Raw genomic sequence first — 20,756 nt, forward strand, 5'->3', positions numbered from 1 at the left:
GGAAACTGTGAAGCAGAACACAAAAAAGGAAAAATAAACAGGAATAAGAGAGTACTGCATTTCCCCTCCCTACACACCTTTGGTGATCAGCAGGCTACTGAGTTGTATGTGAGCGTTCCCACATTTATGAGCATGGGCACTGCTGAACCCACTGAATCGTGTGGAAACAGGAGTGGCTCTGGAGCTTGGATGTTTCATGCAGGCTTCCTTCCAAGGAGGACGACTGGAGGAGCCAGGGTCCTGGCTCTATTCCTGACTCTCTTCCTCCTTCCCCCACCCACTGCAGCTGGGAGGGCAGCCACCTCTCATCACCTACAGTGTTCTCCACACCTTTACCTTTGGGGACCCGTGGTGGCCCCAGGGGTGCCCAGTCTGGGAGTTCCCTGCCTGTGGTACTCTGTGCAGACACATGCCAGTGAAGAAGACACACAGGCTGGATCCTGTGCCCCCACGACTTGAGTGAATTCCCAGGGGGCACAATGGAGAGATTTGAGAGACTAACTTGGTAGGCAAGGGAGCCCACATGGGAAGAAATGATGCGAGAGTACAGTGGGGGTTTGAGCCACAGAAATCTGGTGAAATGCCCGTACCCCCACAGGAAAGTCACGCTGTCAGACTAGAGTGTATCCCTCGCATAAAGTTCCCAGCCTGTGTTCCCACTGTGGCTGAGTGCAGCATGTTTCTGTGCCCAATTGCAAACAGACACTGGAGGGAGCCCCTCAGGGCAGGGGTAATGAGAGACGGGCAGAGCTCACTCCAAGGGCCAGTTGGTGAGCTACAGAAAGCCCCTCCCCCATAAGCAGTCCTTTTAGTTTTAATAGATCTTTTTGGCCCCTCTCCCAGTGGCTTTTCCCAGGGCCCTGAAATAGGACTCTGAGCCCTGCCAAGACTTTGCAGAGCCTTCCAGGCTTGCTCAACCTAACCCCACCCAGCCTCACTCTCCCACTCTCCTCTCTTGTGGTGGAGAGTAAGCAATCCCCTGGGGACTGCAGGCCCCTCCCACTGTCTGGGATAGTCAAATGCTTCTCCTAAAGGGCTGAAGCCTATTCCAGGCACAAAAGAACCCCTCTGTACTTGGCTCTTTCCTGAAAGCATCAATCACTGACAGGGAGAATGACCATGTAGCCATTACAGCACCTACTGACTTAATCCAACAAGGTGTAGCTGACTCTTATAAGCACCACCCACCTCAGAGCTTAAGCCAGGGGTCCCAATACAATTCACACTACTGGGAAGAGGAGAAGACAGCAAAATTGAAGTAGCACTGCTTTTTAGGAGAGGAATAAAGGTTGCAGGCAGCTTGAACTGTGAGGAGTCTTCCCCATCCACTGCAGACCTCTGGGCTCACTGGGGAGCTGCTCAGAATCCATGCAGACACACTGCACACGAGAGCAGGAGATGATGGCATGGAGGCAGAGATAAAGGAATCCTTACACACTGTTGGTGGGACTGAAAATTAGTACAACCTCTATGGAAAACATATGGAGATTTCTCAAAGAACTAAATGTAGACCTACCATTTGATCCCGCAATCCAACTACTAGGTATCAACCCAAAAGAAGAAAAGTCTTTCTATCAAAAAGACACCTGCTCTCAAATACTTCCTTCAGCACAATTCACAATAGCAAAGGTGTGGAATCAACCCAAGTGCCCGTCAATTTATGATTGGATTAATAAAATGTGGTATATTTCTACCATGGAGTACTACTCAGGCATAAAACAGATCAATTAATGCCTTTTGCAATCATTTACATGTAACTTGGGACAATTATCCTAAGTGAAGTATCTCAAGATTGGAAAAACACCACATGTACTCATTATTAAATTGGAACTAATTGATGAGCACACATGTGCATAGAGTAAAGTAAAATTTGGTGGAAATCAAGCAGGGGGCAGGGGGCAGGGGGAAGAAGGAGAGAAACAAAAACCTGCCTGATGGGTACAATGAACAATATTTGGGTGATGGGTACACCTGTAGTCATGACTCAAGCATCACAAAAGTGATTCATGTAACCAAAAATATTTGTATCCCCTTAATATTCTGAAATAAAAGAAACCCTGTCTGAGAAAGTGATGCAATTACATCTAAATAAAGTTCTGCAGTATTAGAATAAAGGTTCAGAAAATGCTCTTAATCATGCTTTAAAGTTTATAAGATAAAAGCACAAAAATGATCAGAAACATCTGTTAGGCTGGGTGCAGTGGCTCATGCCTGTAATCTTAGCATTCTGGGAGGCTGAGGGAGGAGGATCGATAAGGTCAGGAGTTCGAGACCAGCCTCAGCGAGAGCGAGACCCCATCTCTACTAAAAATAGAAAGAAATTATCTGGACAGCTAAAAATATATAGAGAACAAAATTAGCCAGGCATGGTGGCTCATGCCAGGAGTCCCAGCTACTTAGGAGGCTGAGGCAGAAGGATTGCTTAAGCCCAGGAGTTTGAGGTTGCTGTGAGCTAGGCTGATACCACAGCACTCTAGTGCAGGCAACAGAGTGAGACTCTGTCTCAAAAAAAAAAAAGAAAGAAAGAAAGAAAAGAAACATCTGTTAATGGATATACAGTATAAGAAGATACAATTAGAGACATCAATAACATAAATTTTAAGGCAGATGTAATGAAGAAGAATTTTTGTATACAAGTAAAAAAGAGTTGTTACTTACAAGTTTAAAGTATATTGTTGTAACTATAAGAGCTCTTATGTAATCCACATGGTAACCACAATAGAATACCTGTAGTGATACATGTTTAAAAAAGAAAGGACCAAAGCAAGTCACTACAAAAATCAAGGAGACACAAACGACAGAAAATGAGGAAAAGAAGGACAAAATACCTGCAAGAAGCAAAGAAAACAGTTAATAACATGGCAATAGTAAGCCCTTCCCATTCAAACAATTATTTAAATATTTATAGACTAAATTCCCAATAAAAAGAAAAAAACTGAGTAAAGGAGTTTAAGGAAATTCAAAAACAAGATCCAACTATATTCTCTTTATAACAGACTCACATTAGATGTAATGAAAAAAATGGACTGAAAGTGGCAGGACGGAAAAACACACTCCATGCAATGGTTAAGCAAATGAGAGCAGGAGAGTCCCAATCATAATAGGCAAAATACATTTTGAGTCAAAAGCTGTCCTATTTCATAAAACACACTACTTTATGCCACAACTGTCACGAGACAAAGAAGGACACTAAATAATACAAAGTTTCATTCACTGGAAACCTATAATTTATATATATCAAAAATGTTTTTATATTTGGGATCCTAGATCCCAAAGCTCTTATAAAGGCACTTAGAGTGTGACATATATTTTATATATAAAACTATTATACACACACACATATTATAAATCAGGGTTCCCAAATATATAAACGTATAGGTAAAAAATGTATATAATTTTCTATAGAGATATGGCTGATTTGTATTTTAATTAAACCAGACATTGATAAAGTGTATATAGGAAGCTGCAATTTCAACCAAAATTATAAAGTGTAGGTAAAACAAAACACACAATAAACTTATGTCAAATGACATAACTTAAAAAACAAATGCAATAACATGTCATTGCAAAACAAGAAATGTTTAGATGTAAAATTTGATATAGAACAAAATAGAAAGTGAGACTATACAGAGAGAGTGATATTAACAACATGGTGAAATAGGAAGTCTCCTACTTTTCTGTCTCCCCACAGCAATTAAAATTTGGCAGCCATCCATGGACAAAAGTGACTTTATGAAAGCCAGGCACAGTAGCTCAAACATGTAATTCCAGCTACTCAGAGGCGAAGGAAATAGGATCACTTTAGTCCAGCAGTTTGAGACCACCCTGGGTGGTATTAGGAGAGCCCCATCTCAAAATCTAAGTGCTTTTATAAAAGCTTTGAGTTACAGGAGGGAGGTTGTAAAATAATACTAAAGCCCAAGACCAAAGAGGGTCATTTTGAGAAGGCAGGCCCTCATTCAGGTGGTAAACTTGAGAATCCCTGGTCTTAGATGCAGACCAAGAAATGGCTCACTCCACTTGGTACCACTGAGAATTCTGAAGTGACTCTATAAGCAACTTCAGCTCCTCCCAGCCACGGTCTAGGATGATCCTCCCTCTCCAGAGGCCTGCAGGGAATGTCCATTTGTGTCCATGGAGGCAGGCCTACAGACCTTGGCATTCACTGTGGTCTCTGAAGCAGCTGTACCTCAGTTCCAGTTCTCTCAGCCACAGTGCAAGGCCAGTGCTGCACACCTAGGGACCAACACCGTGCCCTGGGGAAAACCTCTCACATATTCAGTAGGAGCCACACCCATACATATACTTGACACCCTCCCCACCATATGCAGACCCAACTGTAACTTCCTGCCCTACAGATCAAAGTCCCGAGGGCAATCCAGTCTGCCCAGAAACAAGACAGAATTGACAACTGTCCAAGCCCCTAGTAACAGACCCACTAAAGGGAAGCATCAAAGCTGACCCAGAAGCAGCCTTGTTAGCCAGCTAGAACCCCTATTCTTTGCAAGTCCAGAGGAGAACCCAGCAAGCTGTGGACCCAAAAAGGAAAGATCTTTACCTGCTGAAATTGGTTTCTGAAAAGTGGATGACACATTTGATCCTCAAATGCACAGACACAAATGCAAGGCTGTATTGTACACACTTTCAATCCTTCTATTTATCATAACATTGGAAGTCTTAGGCAAAAATATTGGAAAAAAATTTTGTAAAGCCATCAAACAGAAAAGAAAAAAAATCACTATTTATACATGACATGATCTTCTATATAGACAACCGTAAAGAGTACAAAAAAACCTGTTTCAACTAAAAATACACTGAGTAAATGAGCAGAATATTAAATTAACGTGCAAATGTCACTTGTGTTTTCATGCAGTAACAAACTATCCAATAAAAAAGAAAATAATCTCATTTATAGTAGCATCAAAATAATAAACATTTTAGCACTAAACTTAACTAAAAAGGTGAAAGTGATGTACACTGAAAAATATAAGTTGGTGATGAAAGAAACTGAAGACACAAATAAATGTGAAGATTTCACAGGTTTATATACTAGCAGAAAAAATACTGGTAAAGTGCCATATTATGCAATGTCATCTAAAGATTCAATGGACTCCCTATCAAAACTTCAATGGCATTTTTTCACAGTAATAAAAAACACAATCTTAAAATTTTTATGGAACTACAATATATTGTCAGTAGCCAACATAATACTGAGGAAGAAGAACAAAGCTGGAGGCCTCATACTTTCTGATTTCAAACTAATTTCAATACTATACTAATAAAAACAGACTAGAACATGCATTAAAAAATGACAAAAAAACCAATGGAACAAAACAGAGAGCCCAGAAAAAAAATCCACGCATGCAAAGTCAACTCATCTTTGACAGGGGCACCCAGAGCACACAGTGCAGAAACTATAGTCTCACCAATACTTCACTACTTGGTGCTAGAAAACCTGGATACTCAGAAGAAAAAATACAATTACACCATTTCTTGTATACCATATCCAAAAATTAATTCAAAATATAGACTTATATAAAGCACAAATCCTTAAAAATCATAAAAGAAACATATGGAAAACCTCCTTGATAATGAATGACCTTGGCAATGAATTTTTTGGATACGACATCAAACATGTGACCACAAAAGTAAATATAAATAAGGTGGGCTGCAATAATCTAAAAAAGCTTTTGTACAGCAAAGTAGACAATGAAACAAGAAAACATAAAGGATGGGAGAAAATGGTTGCAAGCCATATGTCTGGTAAGAGACAAAAACAGTAATAATGATAATAACCCAATTGAAAAATAGGAGAAAGACTGAAAAGATCTTTTCCCAACAAAGACATATAATGGCCATACATATATGAAAAGATGCTCAACATCACTAATCATTAGGCACTTCAAAATCATGTTAAAATACCACTTCATACATGTTAGCATGGCTAATATCAAAAAGAGTAGATAACAAGTTTTGACAAGCATGTGAAGAAAAAGAAATCCTTTATACTGTCGGCGGGTTGTAAATTGGTGGAGTCATTATGAAAACCTGTATGGAGGTGCTACTCAAAATGAAAAATTAGAATTGCCATACAATTCAGCAATCCCACTTCTGTGTATATAACCAAAGGAAATAAAATCAGTATTTTTCCCTGGATGTGGTTGCTCATGTCTGTAATCCTAGCACTCTGGGAGGCTAAAGCGGGACGATCGCTTGAGCTCAGGAGTTCGAGACCAGCCTGAGCAAGACTAAGACCCCATCTCTACTACAAATAGAAAAAATTAGCTGGGCAACTAAAAATAGAAAAAATTAGCCAGACATGGTTTTATGTGCTGTAGTCCCAGCTACTCGGGAGGCTGAGGCAGGAGGATGGCTTGAGCCAGAAGTTTGAGGTTGCTGTGAGCTAGGCTGATGCCACAGCATTCTAGATTGGGAAACAAAGTGAGACTCTAAAATAAAAAAAAAAATCAATATCTTTAAGAAATATCTGTACTCCTATGTTCCTTGCAATATTATTCACAATTGACAAGATATGAAAACAAGCTGTTTGTAATATTCTGAATGGATAAAGAAAATATGATATATATACACAGTATATATATGGTCTACTGAATATTGTTTAGCCACAAAAAATATTATTCAGCCATTTCATCAAACACAGATGGTCCTGAAGGACATTACGCTAACTGAAATAAGCCAGGCACAGAAAGACAAATAGTGCATGATCTCACTTATGTAGGGAAGCTAAAAAGATTGAGGTAGAGAATACAAATGTGGTTTCCAGGGCCTGTGGTGGGGAAAATAGATGTTCAAAGGGCGCAAACTTTTATCTGATGAATACACTTTGGAGATTTAATGTATAGCACCATGGCTATAGTTAATAATAACTTGTATCCTGAAATTTGCCAAGACAGTAGACCTTAAGTGTTCTCAATACAAACAAACAAACAAAAAAAAAAAAGGTGATTGTGAGGTGATAGGCATATTCATTAACTTGATTTTATCAATCATTTCACAATGTATACAAACGTGAAATAATTATATATAACTTTTATTTGTAAAAAAATGTTACACATCCACATGTGTGTGTGTGTGTGTCTGTGTGTATAAATGAGACAGTTCCAGTGAACTTCAAACTAAGTAAGAGAAAACTATAAAATGACAGTGATTAAAATATAAAGTAAATATTGGGAGTTTAATGTATGCTCAGCAACGTTCTAAGCTTCCCAAACACATACTATATTTAAGAAATGCAGAAAAAAGGTACCTTAAGCTATATTAAAGTTGAGGAATATGAACATATAGAATTTAAATTATTTATCATAGTTGATACAAAAACAGAATTTTGAAGTAAAAGAACATTTGACTTCCTATACTTAGAGAATTCTGATAAATTACTGAGTATGAATTTCCCGTAAAATTACATTTAAAACCTCCACAGGATAGGAAACCATAAAGCAGAAAACATACCACATCTGTTTGTGGCGTCCCTGGGATACCTGAACCAAGTACTAATGTCACAACTTCACTCACACATGTCAGATATGACGCAAAAGGAAAATGAAAAAATTGTTTCACAGAGACTTCCTCAAAAATACACAGATATTACCATGTCCTGAAAGGCAAAAGAACAGGACTCAGACCCTGCTGTCCCTTGTAAGCCACGAACAGAACTTTGGTTCTCACTGTAACCTTCAAGGAACATCACTGATGGGGAATTAGTGCTTAGGGAATTAAAACACAAAGACAAGACATGCCCTTATGTGAGACCCAGGCAAAGAAACCCAGGCCTCCTAGAAATCATTTTCACTGAAGCACAGCTTCCAAAACCCCATTTTAAGGTCTGGCTTCCTTCTTAAATTCTGGACCTCTCCCACCTGTGCCATCTGCTTCATTCTCTCCCACCTACCTGGGTATTTGGCTACTGCAATGTATTTCGTCACCTTCCAAGGTTCCTTTCTTTGCTCCAGACAGGTGATCAGGTCTGGTTTAGAGACAGCAAGACCTATTTTATTAGAAAAAATTCACATGACTCTTACTGGGATTCTCCAATTACCAATCTAGTACTGTGCTCAGTAGAGAAAAGAAAACATATAGAAAATTGTAGAAAAATAATCCCCAAATACTCTTTCCTGACAGAAACTTTAGAATACTTAGAAAGCACTTAAAATCTGTGGGTTCTTAGCTCCACTACCCAGTACTACGGAATCAAAAATTGGTGGTGGAAATTGCATTTCAAGGTATGGGCAACAATATTTTCTGCCACTACATTTCTGCAATTCCTACTAATGTATGTAGAATGAAAGATACAGATTTCCAGCTCAAAAAGAGTTGAGATTAACATCAAGATAAAACACTTTGAATATTTTCTTTTCTACATCAAAAATCCCCAAGTTTCTCTTGGAAACAAGGATCAGAAACTCATTCATGCAAAGCAGAAACTCCCAGAAAATAATTTACAAAAATTATGAAATTATTAGTGTGGAATGGGAATGATGTATTGAAGTTATCCTCACCTACGGAGACCAGGTTTGTGTAGTTCTCTAACATCACATCCCAATACAAATTCTGCTGAGCAGGGTCCAGGCATTCCCACTCCTCCAGAGAGAATTCTATGGCCACATCCATGAATGTCAACAGTGCCTGGAAGAAAAAAATACACATACTTACCAAGGAGCCATGGGCAGAGATAATTTCAGTCCTGGTGAAATGAGAGAATAAAGAGAACTGGTTCTGACTTATACAAGTGACTGGAATTATCCCATAAGATAATTTTAACAAAAAAGTATTTCCTAATGTATTCTGTAAGTCTGGGGAAAGAGGACAGTATAACATTCACAAAAACAGTGCAGATACTATATTTTTTAGATAATGCAGCATAAAAGTAAGGCCACTCACACAGCCATGAGCATCTTGGAGTGCCTTGTTTACATCAGACATGATTAAGTTGTGTATATTTCTCTGATAGAAAAGTCATGGTAGGTTAGAAGGTACCTCTCAAATTTTAATGTGTACAACAATGAATGGAAGATCTGGTTAAAATGCAGAGTTTGATTCAGAAGATATGGGATGAAGCCTGAGTCTCTGGCAAGCTCATGAGTGATGCCAATGCTTCTGGCCCAGGAGGATGTTTTGTAAAACATCCACCAAGTGGTAGAGCCTGGGTTTATCTCAGTTTATCAGACCAGTAAATAAAGATGAGAGCCTTCCTTTTCCAAAGCAAGCTGTATGAAACAGAATCTAAGAACAAAGGGGAACTTCCAGATTCAATGTGATGGTTTACACACATCTCCCCAAGGTGTGTATTAATGGAGAAAAATAATTTATAGTGGAAAAAATCTGTTAAAGAGCATCTTAACTAAGTGTATAAAATTAACTACCATAATAGAGCAAATTGGTATCAGGTGCTGATTCACATAGGCGGACACAACATCATTGCTGTGATGATAGTGGCCCAAAAAAGTAAATCATAATTTGAATCTAATCATGAGGAAACTCAATTGTATGCAAACCTCAAGCTACGTGTATCTCCCATGATTTATAATCTCTAATAGTGTATGTAAAGTCTTTTCTTAGCATCCTAGAAAGCAAGTCTTCTCTAATTATTCTTTTTTAAAACTCTTGAGTTATTCTAGGCAATTAATGTCAGCACTTTAAGAGCACATTTACTTCATCCTGTTATGCACAGAGCTGATGGAGCATCCACATGGAACCTAAACAGTTTCATGTTCCCCTTCCTCACAGATACCCAAGGACCTGACCCTATCCCAAATAAGAATCTTAGGCAGCCACATGATCCCATGTTTGACAGCCACAAAGGGAACATTTTCTATATTGCAGCTCATAAACTTTTTGAGATGTGTTCATGGCACATAAGGGGCCTGGATGGAGAGAATGAATAGAAAGCTCTGCTATACAGGGAAGATTTTTCAGAGCACCTTGACCATTATAAGAAAAAAGGACAAAAGAATCATTGAAACAAACTCATTAGGCCAGAACATCACAAGAGAGAGAAAGATTTTCATTCTAAACACATGACATTTCAGGATGACACATGAACATAGTTCTGGACCTGGGACCTGTACATAAGAACCAGCCATTTCTTCCTCTTCCTTCTCTGGAACTTTTTCTCAGGTGAGAGGATCTGGACAAATCACATCTGCATTTTGATAAAGTGCCATCAATGGCATCAGCACAGGCCCTTCATCTGCTACGACTACACCCACAGGCAGAGGGACCTTGAAGTGCAAAAAGTCCACCCTTCCCTGTCCTTCATCACAGAGTCATGAACATGGAGCTTCTACATGAAGACCAATGAGTGATTTCTCTCCCTTCCTGCCCACAGGTGCCCTCCTCTACCACAGACACCAGCAATACCTGCTACAGCAGTGGGCACGTGGGCTGGGCTGTGCTGCCCTGCACCACACAAATCCATGCAGAGAAGACTCTGTGAGGTCCCCGTGGAACAAAAGCTGCACTCAACTTTCATAAATATATCTGGGAGCCCTCGTGCTTGACTCTGGACTCACTTTAGCATCAGGTGGGGCACTTAATTAAAACCACATAGATGCTTCAACCCCCACAAATAGAATCTGCAGGGAGGGCACAGGTGATGGTGTTTCTTCAAACTGGACACGTGATCCTAATTGGAACCTGGGGCTGAAAACACTTAGCTAAGCATTGCCTCTCAGCCTTTATTGTGCATATAAACTATTTGTTATTCCAGGCCACACTAAGTCATAGAATTTTGGGATTACAGGTGTGAATCACCACCCTAGGCTTCTTCGTACATTTTATAACATACAATAATAAGCACTTTAATAAAAAACATTTAAGTTTTTCTGGAATTATATTAGAACTAGCTAAATATTTATTCTTAACAAGGTAAAAGCAATAAAGACAAATTAAAACAACTCTTCTCTTCATAGATGGCCTTTGTGTGCTGACAACAGAACTCACAACATAAGGAAAATGGCCCAAATGAAGCAAAAGTCTGAGCAACTTCCTCGTCTTGACTACATGATGCTGAATTCAACCATTTAACCATTTGCTCTAGACTGGACAGGAGGAACCATGCCTGCTTTACTTGTTCCTCTAATGCTCATATGAAATGGAAAGAATTGATTGATCTATCAGTTTGTGTCTCAAGACCTCCTCCTTGTTTATCACTGAAGTACCAGGAAACTGCAGCAACTCCAATCTGGACACCAACAAGGGGGATTCTTTTCTATGCGAGGAGGAACAAACCTTGGATGACTTATTCCTCTTCCTTGAAATGGAGGGGAATTATATCCTGTCATCCTGACCCCAGCATGGAAGAACATCCCCAAATGTCCACAAGCCTCCCACATGCTGGTGAGAGGGTCCCCAGTGAGCTTGGGCTGATGTCCCCATGCTGATCCAGGCAGGAAAGAATCAGGCTGGCTCTGTGAGGTCAGCAGAGAAAATGGAAATGCCCTGGTAGGGCAGCTGATCCTGGATCCAGGTGTGACAGAACCTGTCCTTTATGGACTAACTGTTAGGTATGAGGAAGGAGAAGAACACCCTATTCCAGTAACCGTACAGGAAGCTGTAGTTGTGATCGTGGCTGTCAATATTTTGTGGACCTGGCCTCCCACAGCTGAGGTGCTTGTTTACATTTACAGATTTTGCCACTAGATTCTATTTACAACAGGAACCCTTCATACAAATCTAAGAGCTCACTGGACAATATCTGGAAATCTTGAAAGGCCTCATTTAGTAAAGGCTGGCTTCACAAAGTCTATGTTGACTTCTCACAATGCAGAAAATGTTTCCCTCAGGTTTTCTGTACAAACTCAGTCCCAAGACTGGCCCTGCCTTGTGAATCCCAGGTAGGGGCCAGCCTTACGTGCGGATTACAGGTGGAATCAACCTGGCTCTGTGTTCTTGGGTGATACAGAATGAGGGGGAACTAGAAGCTGCTCACGGAAGCTGCTCTCTCACGTCCTTGTGATCATGAGGACCTGGATTCAGAATTTGCAGCTGCAGATTGAGGTCTTGCAGGAATAGGGAAGCAGCTGGTGCCCTCTACATATTCATGAGTATTTGGGAAAGAGGAGGAGAGGGAGTTAAGATTCTCAGGCCTACTCAATGCATATGTGTCTACCTGGCTGGGTTTGCAAACCCAACAGACTCTGGATAAATTTCAGGTCTGAAAATGCCAGGGTCATTGACAAACAGCTGGAAGGGATGATTGCTGTCTTGTAACATTATTTTTGTAGAAATATGGTCAAACTGCTCTAGATAGCAGATTGCAAATAGCAGAGAGACCATTCTACATGTAGATATTGGAGGCACCGTGCACTTTGTTGCACAATTGTGAGTTATTACTGGAAGGCCAAGAAGGAAAGAGATCTTTAGAGTGAAGCCTGGTGAGCACTTTATATTTTTTTACCATGCCTGGTAATTCTTAAAAGTGTTTGGAAAATATAATTAAAAACAAAATTGTTTTCAAGCCCAGAATAACTCTCCACAATGGTAAAACAGAAGGAAAACTTTTGTTATACAATTAAACCAGAATGTACTGTACATCTCAGGCAATCTGATAAGAGATTCCAAAGACATAAAGAAAAGTCAACATAATTAGTCCTCAAGTAGATTTGTCAGCACCATTTTTCAAATGTAGTTCACCCAAAATTCACCTAGTAATTGGAAAGGCCGTGTGTGTTTACTAATGGGCTATATTCAAAGGAAAAAAAAAAACCCTTTCATATGTTCATGACAGAAGACAACTTTGCAACTTGGAGCTAGGTGCCTACTACTGAGAGGTTCCTACTCTAAAAGAAACTGGGATACACGCAGATTTTTTTGACTATTTACATTTCAAAGCAGCGGTTCCTAGATTTTTAAGAAAGACAATCCCGGAGTTAAAAAAAAAATAATAATAACAAAAGGCCTGTTAGCTCATAAAATAATTTATATATATTTCAAAGTGGCAGAGAAAAAAGTACATACAAAAGTAAAAACTTTAAGAAAGAGAAGAGAGTATAATCTCATGTTTATAAGTTGAAGGATCCAGTTGGTATTTTTCATTTGCATCTGTTCTTACAAAAACCATGTCAAGGGCCGTGGCCTTCAACTCATGAGTATAATTCCAGAGGGTGCTGAATTCAGGCACCAGAGGAGTAGCCTTAGTCACACTATGTGCCCAAGAAAGAACGTTTGTGGGGAAGAAAAAAATCAGAAGAAAGACAAGTGCTATCAATTACCCAGGGGTGGGAGACAGTGCAGAGCTGGTGTGAGGACTGGTTGCTGCTGTAGAAGAAACCAGAAATCTCAGGACAATCCCTCAAGCTCCTTATGCAGAAGCAAAGGTCAGGGTTGGAGGCCGAGTCATGCAACACCTTACAAATGAATGGTTATTACTAGCATTATGCATCAGCCAGATCACGGAGAGGTAAAAGGTTTTAGGGATATACATGGACTGCCCACACAGACCATTCAAACAAAATTCCTCGTTGGCCTTCCATAAGTAAGGACTCATAAGTTGTAACTTTTCATCTGCACTTTCAGTCTAGCTCCTAAAACTAAAGTCTGTTCAACTCCACACTAATAATGTTGATTACAAATTTATCTTCCCAAGTGCATAACAGAAACAAGATCAACCTTTCTTCTACCTATCCAGGGACATCTACATAATTGAGTCTTCCTTCACTTCCCTTTTCTCTTCAAACATTCATTTTAGCTTATGTAATATGTAAATTTTCTGGGCCTCACAAGAATGTAACAATTTTTGCCTGGCTGCCCACACCCCTCCTCCTTTTACTTTCTCCATGTCACCTTTAAATACTGAAGTTCCCAAACCCCCCCTTGGAAAAAGTCACAGATTTGTCTGTGGTTTGGTTTTTCCCAAGCACATCCTTATATGGTGGCCCAATAAACCTCTATCAATTAGTATGTTTGCCCCAGTCACTTATGTTGGGCTGTCAGTGCTAAAGATACTAGCCCAGGCTGGGATATGCTCTGGCATTCCTGTGTCCATGCAGGCATGAGACTATAATCAGGCAATCCAGCTGTAAGCCTGGATTGGTGGAGGGCCAGATTTCTGCTGCACATTTGGAGTCTGGGGGTGGAGCTAAACCAGGACTCCAGTGTGGATATTTGGTGGGAAACTCTAAGAGCAATGGAGCTGTGGTCTCCATTCCAGAGGGAGGAGACTTGCCTTGGAGGGGCGTGGCTCCATCAGTGCCTGCTGCACCACTGCATGAATGGGTGCGAATCACATGGTGGCAGCAAGCTGCAGAGAGGGATCTGACCCCAGGACTCCTCCTGTGTCCTCAGTCTCCTCTGACCACAGGAGGAGAAGCAGAGTCAGAGCACAATACGTGGTGTGACAGCCCATGTGCAGGAGAACAGACTCTCCCTTCCCTGAGAAACATGACACTTCTCACACCAAATGTGTGGAGTCTGATGAACACCGACCACTTTTTTGGCACCAAATGTTTCTCCAAAAGTCAATTCTGACACCACAGATTTCATACAGACCTCATGAGTTCAGGGCTCGGTCCTACCACACTGCACTCACTGCAGATGCCAGTGGCAGCCCCAGGGGCCCATGCACAATTTTGAGCAACTGTCTATCAATAAGATGCTCCTGTAACCCCCTCTGAAGTTTAATAATTTGATAAAACTAGTCAATGAACTCAGCAAACCACATTACTTACATTCATCAATTTGGTATACTAGAAAGTACACCACTCAGAAAAAGCCAAATGGAAGAGATGCATAGGGCAAGGGAAAGTGGCGGGGGAAGATTTGGGCAGGTAATCCTGGTAAATAGTTGTGATGACTGAAACCACCCACCCTTTGTGTTCTGTAATAGCCGCTTACTGCCAAGAAACAACCTTCCCATTACAAAAGAGGTTATTACTCCTTTTTCACCTATCACAAAGCCTGACACAGATTCTTTAAATTTCCATTTATTGCCTCATAAAAAATGAGAACAGTTTTCTTTTCAGTGGTCAGAACAAAATATTTCTTGACCAAACTTTGCTTAAGTTTTTCTTCTTCCCTCCAGGACCCTAAACATTGACTGATCCTCAGCCTGAGCCAACATGCAAACCTCCTTTGTGCTCCTCCTAAGAACAGGCTGACTTCAGGGTAAAAAAGCCTCTAAGCTAGGATGTCACTTTTGCACCATCCATCCTGCCCTTCCCCTCCCACCTTCTTTCTAAATTCGTTTGCTCCTCTCAAGGAAAAAAAGCCCTTGTCTGTGTAAACTTCATGATGCTTGCAGATTTATACTCGGTGCTTTCCCCTATCACAATACGTCTTTAAATAATTAAGACTTTATTTTATTGAATGACAAATTGTAATTTCAAATATGTTGTAGTGGACAATGTCTAGAAAGAGCCCTAGGACAATAGCAATTACACCCTCAGAAAGTGCATCTCATCACTCACCCCTACCTCCATCCCGACCTCCACTCCATCTGCCTGTGGATCAACCCCTAGCTTCCCAGGGCTCTGAAACTTCTCTCAGTATAAAGGGCTCCTTTCCTGGCTGATGGGAGCAAGCTGGGATATCTGCAGGGGAGGCTCCCTGGGCCCTCAATGACCACCTTCTGGAAGATCAAGACTGACATTAGCTTTGTCATTAGGCTCAAAACTCTAGTTCCAAGTAAATGTTATTCACTTAGTTTGGATGAGAAAAGTTCCAGTGTTTGAATAATTCAAGCCAGGCATGATGGCTCATGCTTATAATCCTAGCACTCTGAGAGGCTGAGGCAGGAGGATCACTTGAGGCCAGGAGTTTGGGTCCAGCTTTAGTAAGAGTTAGACCCCCTCTCTACTAAAAATAGAAAACATTAGTCAGCCATGGTAGTGTACACCTGTAATCTCAGCTATTCAGGAGGCTGAGGTACGAGGATCACTGGATCCCAGGAGTTTGAAGTTTCAATGAGCTATGATGACACCACTACACTGTAGCCAGGGTGACAAAGTAAGACTCTGTCTCAAATAAATAAATGAATAAATAAAAATAAATAAAAGTAATAATAATTCAGCAAAATCCCACAAACTCAGTGTTGATGTTTATAGGAGGTAAGGCAATGGTAAGGCATTCACATTTCACTTTTCTGAATTTTACATTCTGGGAAAGTGTGTGTGCCTGAGGAAGATTAAATGAGGGGAGACACTAAGATTTTTTACATCAGAGTGCCATGAAATCATTATCTATTTTCTTCCCATGTAAAATGTTCAGAAATAGAAAATCAATATTTTAAAAATAACCACCCACTGTTTTGCAAAGAAATGACAAGAAAACTAAAATACTCCATCTGTTTGCATTGGGCAATAAAGGAAAAACAGTTGATATTGTAAACTGGATGTGAAGTTGGCATTTGGAAATGTAGCAAAGAAACTGAACATTTAGGATTTTACTGTAAGGCCTACAAGAGTTAGGCTGAGGAAACAGGGTGGTGAATTTATGCCCCACTTGCCATACATCTAGAAAATACAGGTAGGCCAGGCACTGTGGCTCACACCTGTAATCTTAGCACTCTGGGAGGCTCAGGTGGGAGGATAGTTTGAGGTCAGAAGTTCAAGACCAGCTCGAGCAACAGAAAGATCCCATCTCTACTAAAGGTAGAAAAAATTTGCCTGGGCATGGTAGGTTTTGCCCATAGTCCCAGCTACTTGGCAGGCTGAGGCAGGAGGATCACTTTGGCCTGGGAGTTTGAGATTGCTGTGAGCTATGATGATGACACTGCACTGTAGCCCCAGCAACAGAGCAAGACTCTGTCATTGCTGGGCATATACCCAAAGGAAAAAAGATCATTCTATAACAAAGGTACGTGTACCCAAATGTTTATAGCAGCACAATTCGCAATAGCAAAGATGTGGAAACAACCCAAATGCCCATCAATACATGATTGGATTAGTAAGCTGTGGTATATGTATTCCATGGAATATTACTCAGCTATAAGGAATGATGAAGATACGACATCTCTATGGTTCTCCTGGAGAGAGTTGGAACCCATTATATTAAGTGAAGTATCCCAAGAATGGAAAAACAAGCATCACATGTACTCACCAGAAAATTGGTTTCCCTGATCATCACCTAAATACAAGTCTGGGAATGACACCAATTGGACATCAGACTGAGGTGGGGGGTGGGGGAGGGGATGGGGGTATGCCTACACAATGAGTGCATTGCACACCGTTTGGGGAGTGGTAACACTTGAAGGTGCTGACTCGGGAAAGGGGGGGTGGGGAAAAAAATATGAAACTATTGTTTTTAACTTGCACTGTTCACTTAATAATTTATCATGAATATTTCCCATATTATTTCATATCATTGTACAAGAAATAATGTATACATTATGAGGACATACTGTATCTAACAAGATATACTGTTAGACTCTTTGATTCTGTAAAACTAAATTGAAAAAAAATATATATATAATAAAAAAAAAAAAAAAAGAGAGAGAGAGAAAGGAAAAGAAAATGGAGGGAATACAAGTCTCTCTATGGAGCGTTATAATAAATAGGAGGCAATTAGACTGCAACAGCTCTAGTTCCCTGCTTCCATACCTCAGGAAACCAAAATGTAACTCAAATTTATTTCCTGTAAATTCCTAATATAGGGGCCAAAGGAAAACTTTTCTCTTTATTCTCAGAAGGTTCACTGAATATCAAATGACAAGAGGCAAATAAGAGAAAAGGCATGTGAATGTATTAATGTGCATTTGGGGACATCACAGAGGGATTACCCCAACCGTCCACTCAGGTTCAGATGCTCAAGTACTATTTTGCATAGGATATGCAAATGGAAATGCATACCATTCTTTTGAGAAGCAAAAAACGGTTATTAGCAAGAATGAATGGACCAGGGAGAAAGAAATTAACTTGTAAATTGTTCTTCTTGGCATCTGAATGAACCTGAGAGGCAGGCATTATGTCGAGGGAAACACCATTCAGGAGTGCTAGTATTATGTATCTGCACTAGCTAATGAAGCAACAGGATGGCAACAGAAGGCAATTGTATTGACTTTCATAAAAAGCTTTCTTTGTTAGATAAGGAAACTTCAGAGAGTCCCTCAGCCTTTGGGGTGAGGGCACAAAGCATCAAGGCAAGGTTAGAAGGATGGTGATTTTCCAGCAAATTTCTGAGGCTTTCCAATTTTCAAAATCACACAGCATCACTAACCTACATTTTTTTTGAAGAATCATTTCTTGTACTCCAGTATTACCTTAGAGGAAAACTGTTAGGTTTGTTCCGGGTGGGGACCCCAGAAGTACATGCAGGACAGAATATGGTTAACGTTGTAGAACAGGAAGGAGAGCAGGAGTGACTCCATGACAGGCTGAACCTCCTGGAATGGGCCTAAGTTTCGGTTTCCCAACGCAGGTCCTCCCCTTCCCCAAAAAACCGCTGATAACAACTAAAAGGTCCTGGGACTTGGAACCAACCAATCAGAAGCCAACACGACCTTGGAGCCAACCAATCAGGAGCCAACACGATCAGCCACTTTTGAAGGAGCAAATGAACTAAAGGAGGGAGGGGGATGGTGTGCCCAGTGCATGTAACCTACTGAAAAGTATAAAAGCTTAGTTTTTACCCTAGGGCGGGGTCCTGGTTCATGGAGAAGCCACTGCATTGGCACTCTGGGACTTGGACCCTAGCTCAAGCTAGCCAATAAACTCCTTTGCCTTTTGCAGCCTTGGTGACTCTGCCTCTCTCTTCCTGGGGCCCAGGGGAACTGGTTCTAACAATGTAAAACTGAGGCTTGTAAAACAATAGCCTCAGGAGTCTGGAGAGTTCCAGGACTTTGTAAATACAACAGACAGCTGCAGGCAGTATTCCTTCCCCCGCCCTCCCTGATAAGACAGGAAGTTCATCCCTTGCTAGCTCTCCTGATAAGAACAACACCAGAGCTAAAGGACCGATATGACTGGGGCAGGGGTCCCTGAAAATGATTGTTAAAAAAAAATTGAATTCAGCGGCTGTTCTGGCCCAGGTACTCACTCCCCACTGAGAAACCCTCTATAAAACCCAAGGCCTCCCTCTTCCTCGATGTGGATGCTTTTTTACCTCCATCCATCTGCACCCAGATGCTCAAAATAAACAGCGCTTTGCTACACATTAGGCTTCATGTGTCTCTCTGTCTCTCCCCCCCGCAACATCCAGACCTAACAGAAACAGAATTTAGTCTTAACCAACTACAAACTGCCCATTATCCTCTGATTACAAAACCACGTGATTTTTGCCTGTATAGTCCAAATAAGCACATGAATGTAATCCGTTATTGAACTTGGTGTGCTTCCTCACCACACCTGATAAAAGGCTTTCCTTCAAGCCCCACCCCCGTGGGCCCCCAAACCACAACCCATCCCTGAAGGCCTCATTATTCTTGAACTGCTCTTAGTTACAATGAAATAAACTCTTTACCATTTTATTGCTGCCTCAGTTTACTTTTAACAAAAGTTAGAAGGGACTGGGAACCCCACAGACGCCAGCTCCTCCCACGCACGACCCCACACACCAAGGCAGCAGGACCCTCCCCTGATGATTCTCCCGTAGTCACCACACAATCTGGGGGAGAAGAGGAGGCGCAATAGATAGAAGAGATGCCCAGACAGGGTTCAGGGCCAGTGTGAAGTCACCAGACAGGATGGGACAGGACACGCTGGAGCCCGGCTGCCAGCCCCGCAACACCCTGAACGGGAGGGAAATGGGGGTTGAACTGAGTCAGGGGGCTTAGACCGGCTGACTCTGGAACTGCAGCGGGAAGGCCGGGTCCCCACAACCGCTTCCACCCCGCCAGGGCAAGCAGACCTGCATACTCACCACTTCCCAGCTTCCGCGGTGTCCCAACATCCTCCCTATAGATCTTCAGGTACCTGGAGGTCACAGGGCAACACAGCCTGCAGCAGAGTCACCTGGGCCTCCGGAAGCCGAGAACAAGGAGCCCCAGAGACCAGACCAGGATTGGGAAGCGCTCACAAAAGCCCCGTAGTAAAGCGCCCGTCGCCAGGGCACTGAGACCGTGGAGTCCGCCCCCTCCACTCTCCTGCGCACCCGATTGGACAGTTCTCACTCACTTCAGCGCCCTGATTGGATAGGGCTCCAGGCCCTGCCTCCTCCGGTTGAGTGACAGGAGATGCAATTACTGGTGGGACAAAAGAAAGTCACAATTATCAGTTTTGTTTTGTTTTGTTTTGTTTTAGACAGAGCCTTACTCTATAGCATGGGCTAGAGTGCCATGGTGTCAGCCTAGCTCACAGCAACCTCAAACTCTTGGGCCCAAGTCATCCTCCTGCCTCAGCCTCCCAGACTGCTAGGATTACAGGCTTGAGCCACCACACCTGGCCTCTTCGTTTCTTTCTTTAGGTGAACGACTGTATAAAGTGATTGCACTTGAGAACAAAACCAAGAATGACATTGTCAAAAATATAAAATAAACTTGAAACCACTCAAGTTCCACATGTGGTACAACAGGTGAGTAAACTGAGTGACCCATAGGCTCAGCATCATGTGTACCACACAATGAGGCCAGAAACCATAAAAAAACCTTTTCACATAATTTTAATGGTATCTTAATGGGAACATTAAGTTAATGAAGAGTCAAAAAGGAAAAACTAAGGAAAAGTCTGCTTCATGATACATAGATGGTTAAGCTAAACAAACAACAAAATAGTCAGAAGTTTGGTCCCCTCTAGGGAGACACACCGGAACTGCCCACAGCTTATTTATTCACCTGGATGGTGAGTCCATGGGGGATTATATTACTTTTA

The 20,756-nt window shown here is 41.4% G+C and overlaps 1 protein-coding gene across 1 annotated transcript in view; it reads right to left on the reverse strand.

Moving 5' to 3' along the window:
* Window positions 1–20,756, reverse strand: part of LOC138380933 (zinc finger protein 737-like) — a 50,654-nt gene that overhangs the window by 3,122 nt on the left and 26,776 nt on the right. The window contains exons 2-4 of the mRNA XM_069465359.1: window positions 19,810–20,131; window positions 8,517–8,643; window positions 7,910–8,005 (exon numbers count right to left, since the gene is read on the reverse strand). Of these exons, the coding sequence (XP_069321460.1) occupies window positions 7,910–8,005; window positions 8,517–8,643; window positions 19,810–19,839 (253 nt within the window). The 5' untranslated portion in view covers window positions 19,840–20,131. The remainder of the gene's footprint in view (window positions 1–7,909; window positions 8,006–8,516; window positions 8,644–19,809; window positions 20,132–20,756) is intronic.

Source organism: Eulemur rufifrons, chromosome 2, assembly GCF_041146395.1.
Source record: "Eulemur rufifrons isolate Redbay chromosome 2, OSU_ERuf_1, whole genome shotgun sequence".
Taxonomy (NCBI): Eukaryota; Metazoa; Chordata; class Mammalia; order Primates; family Lemuridae; genus Eulemur; species Eulemur rufifrons.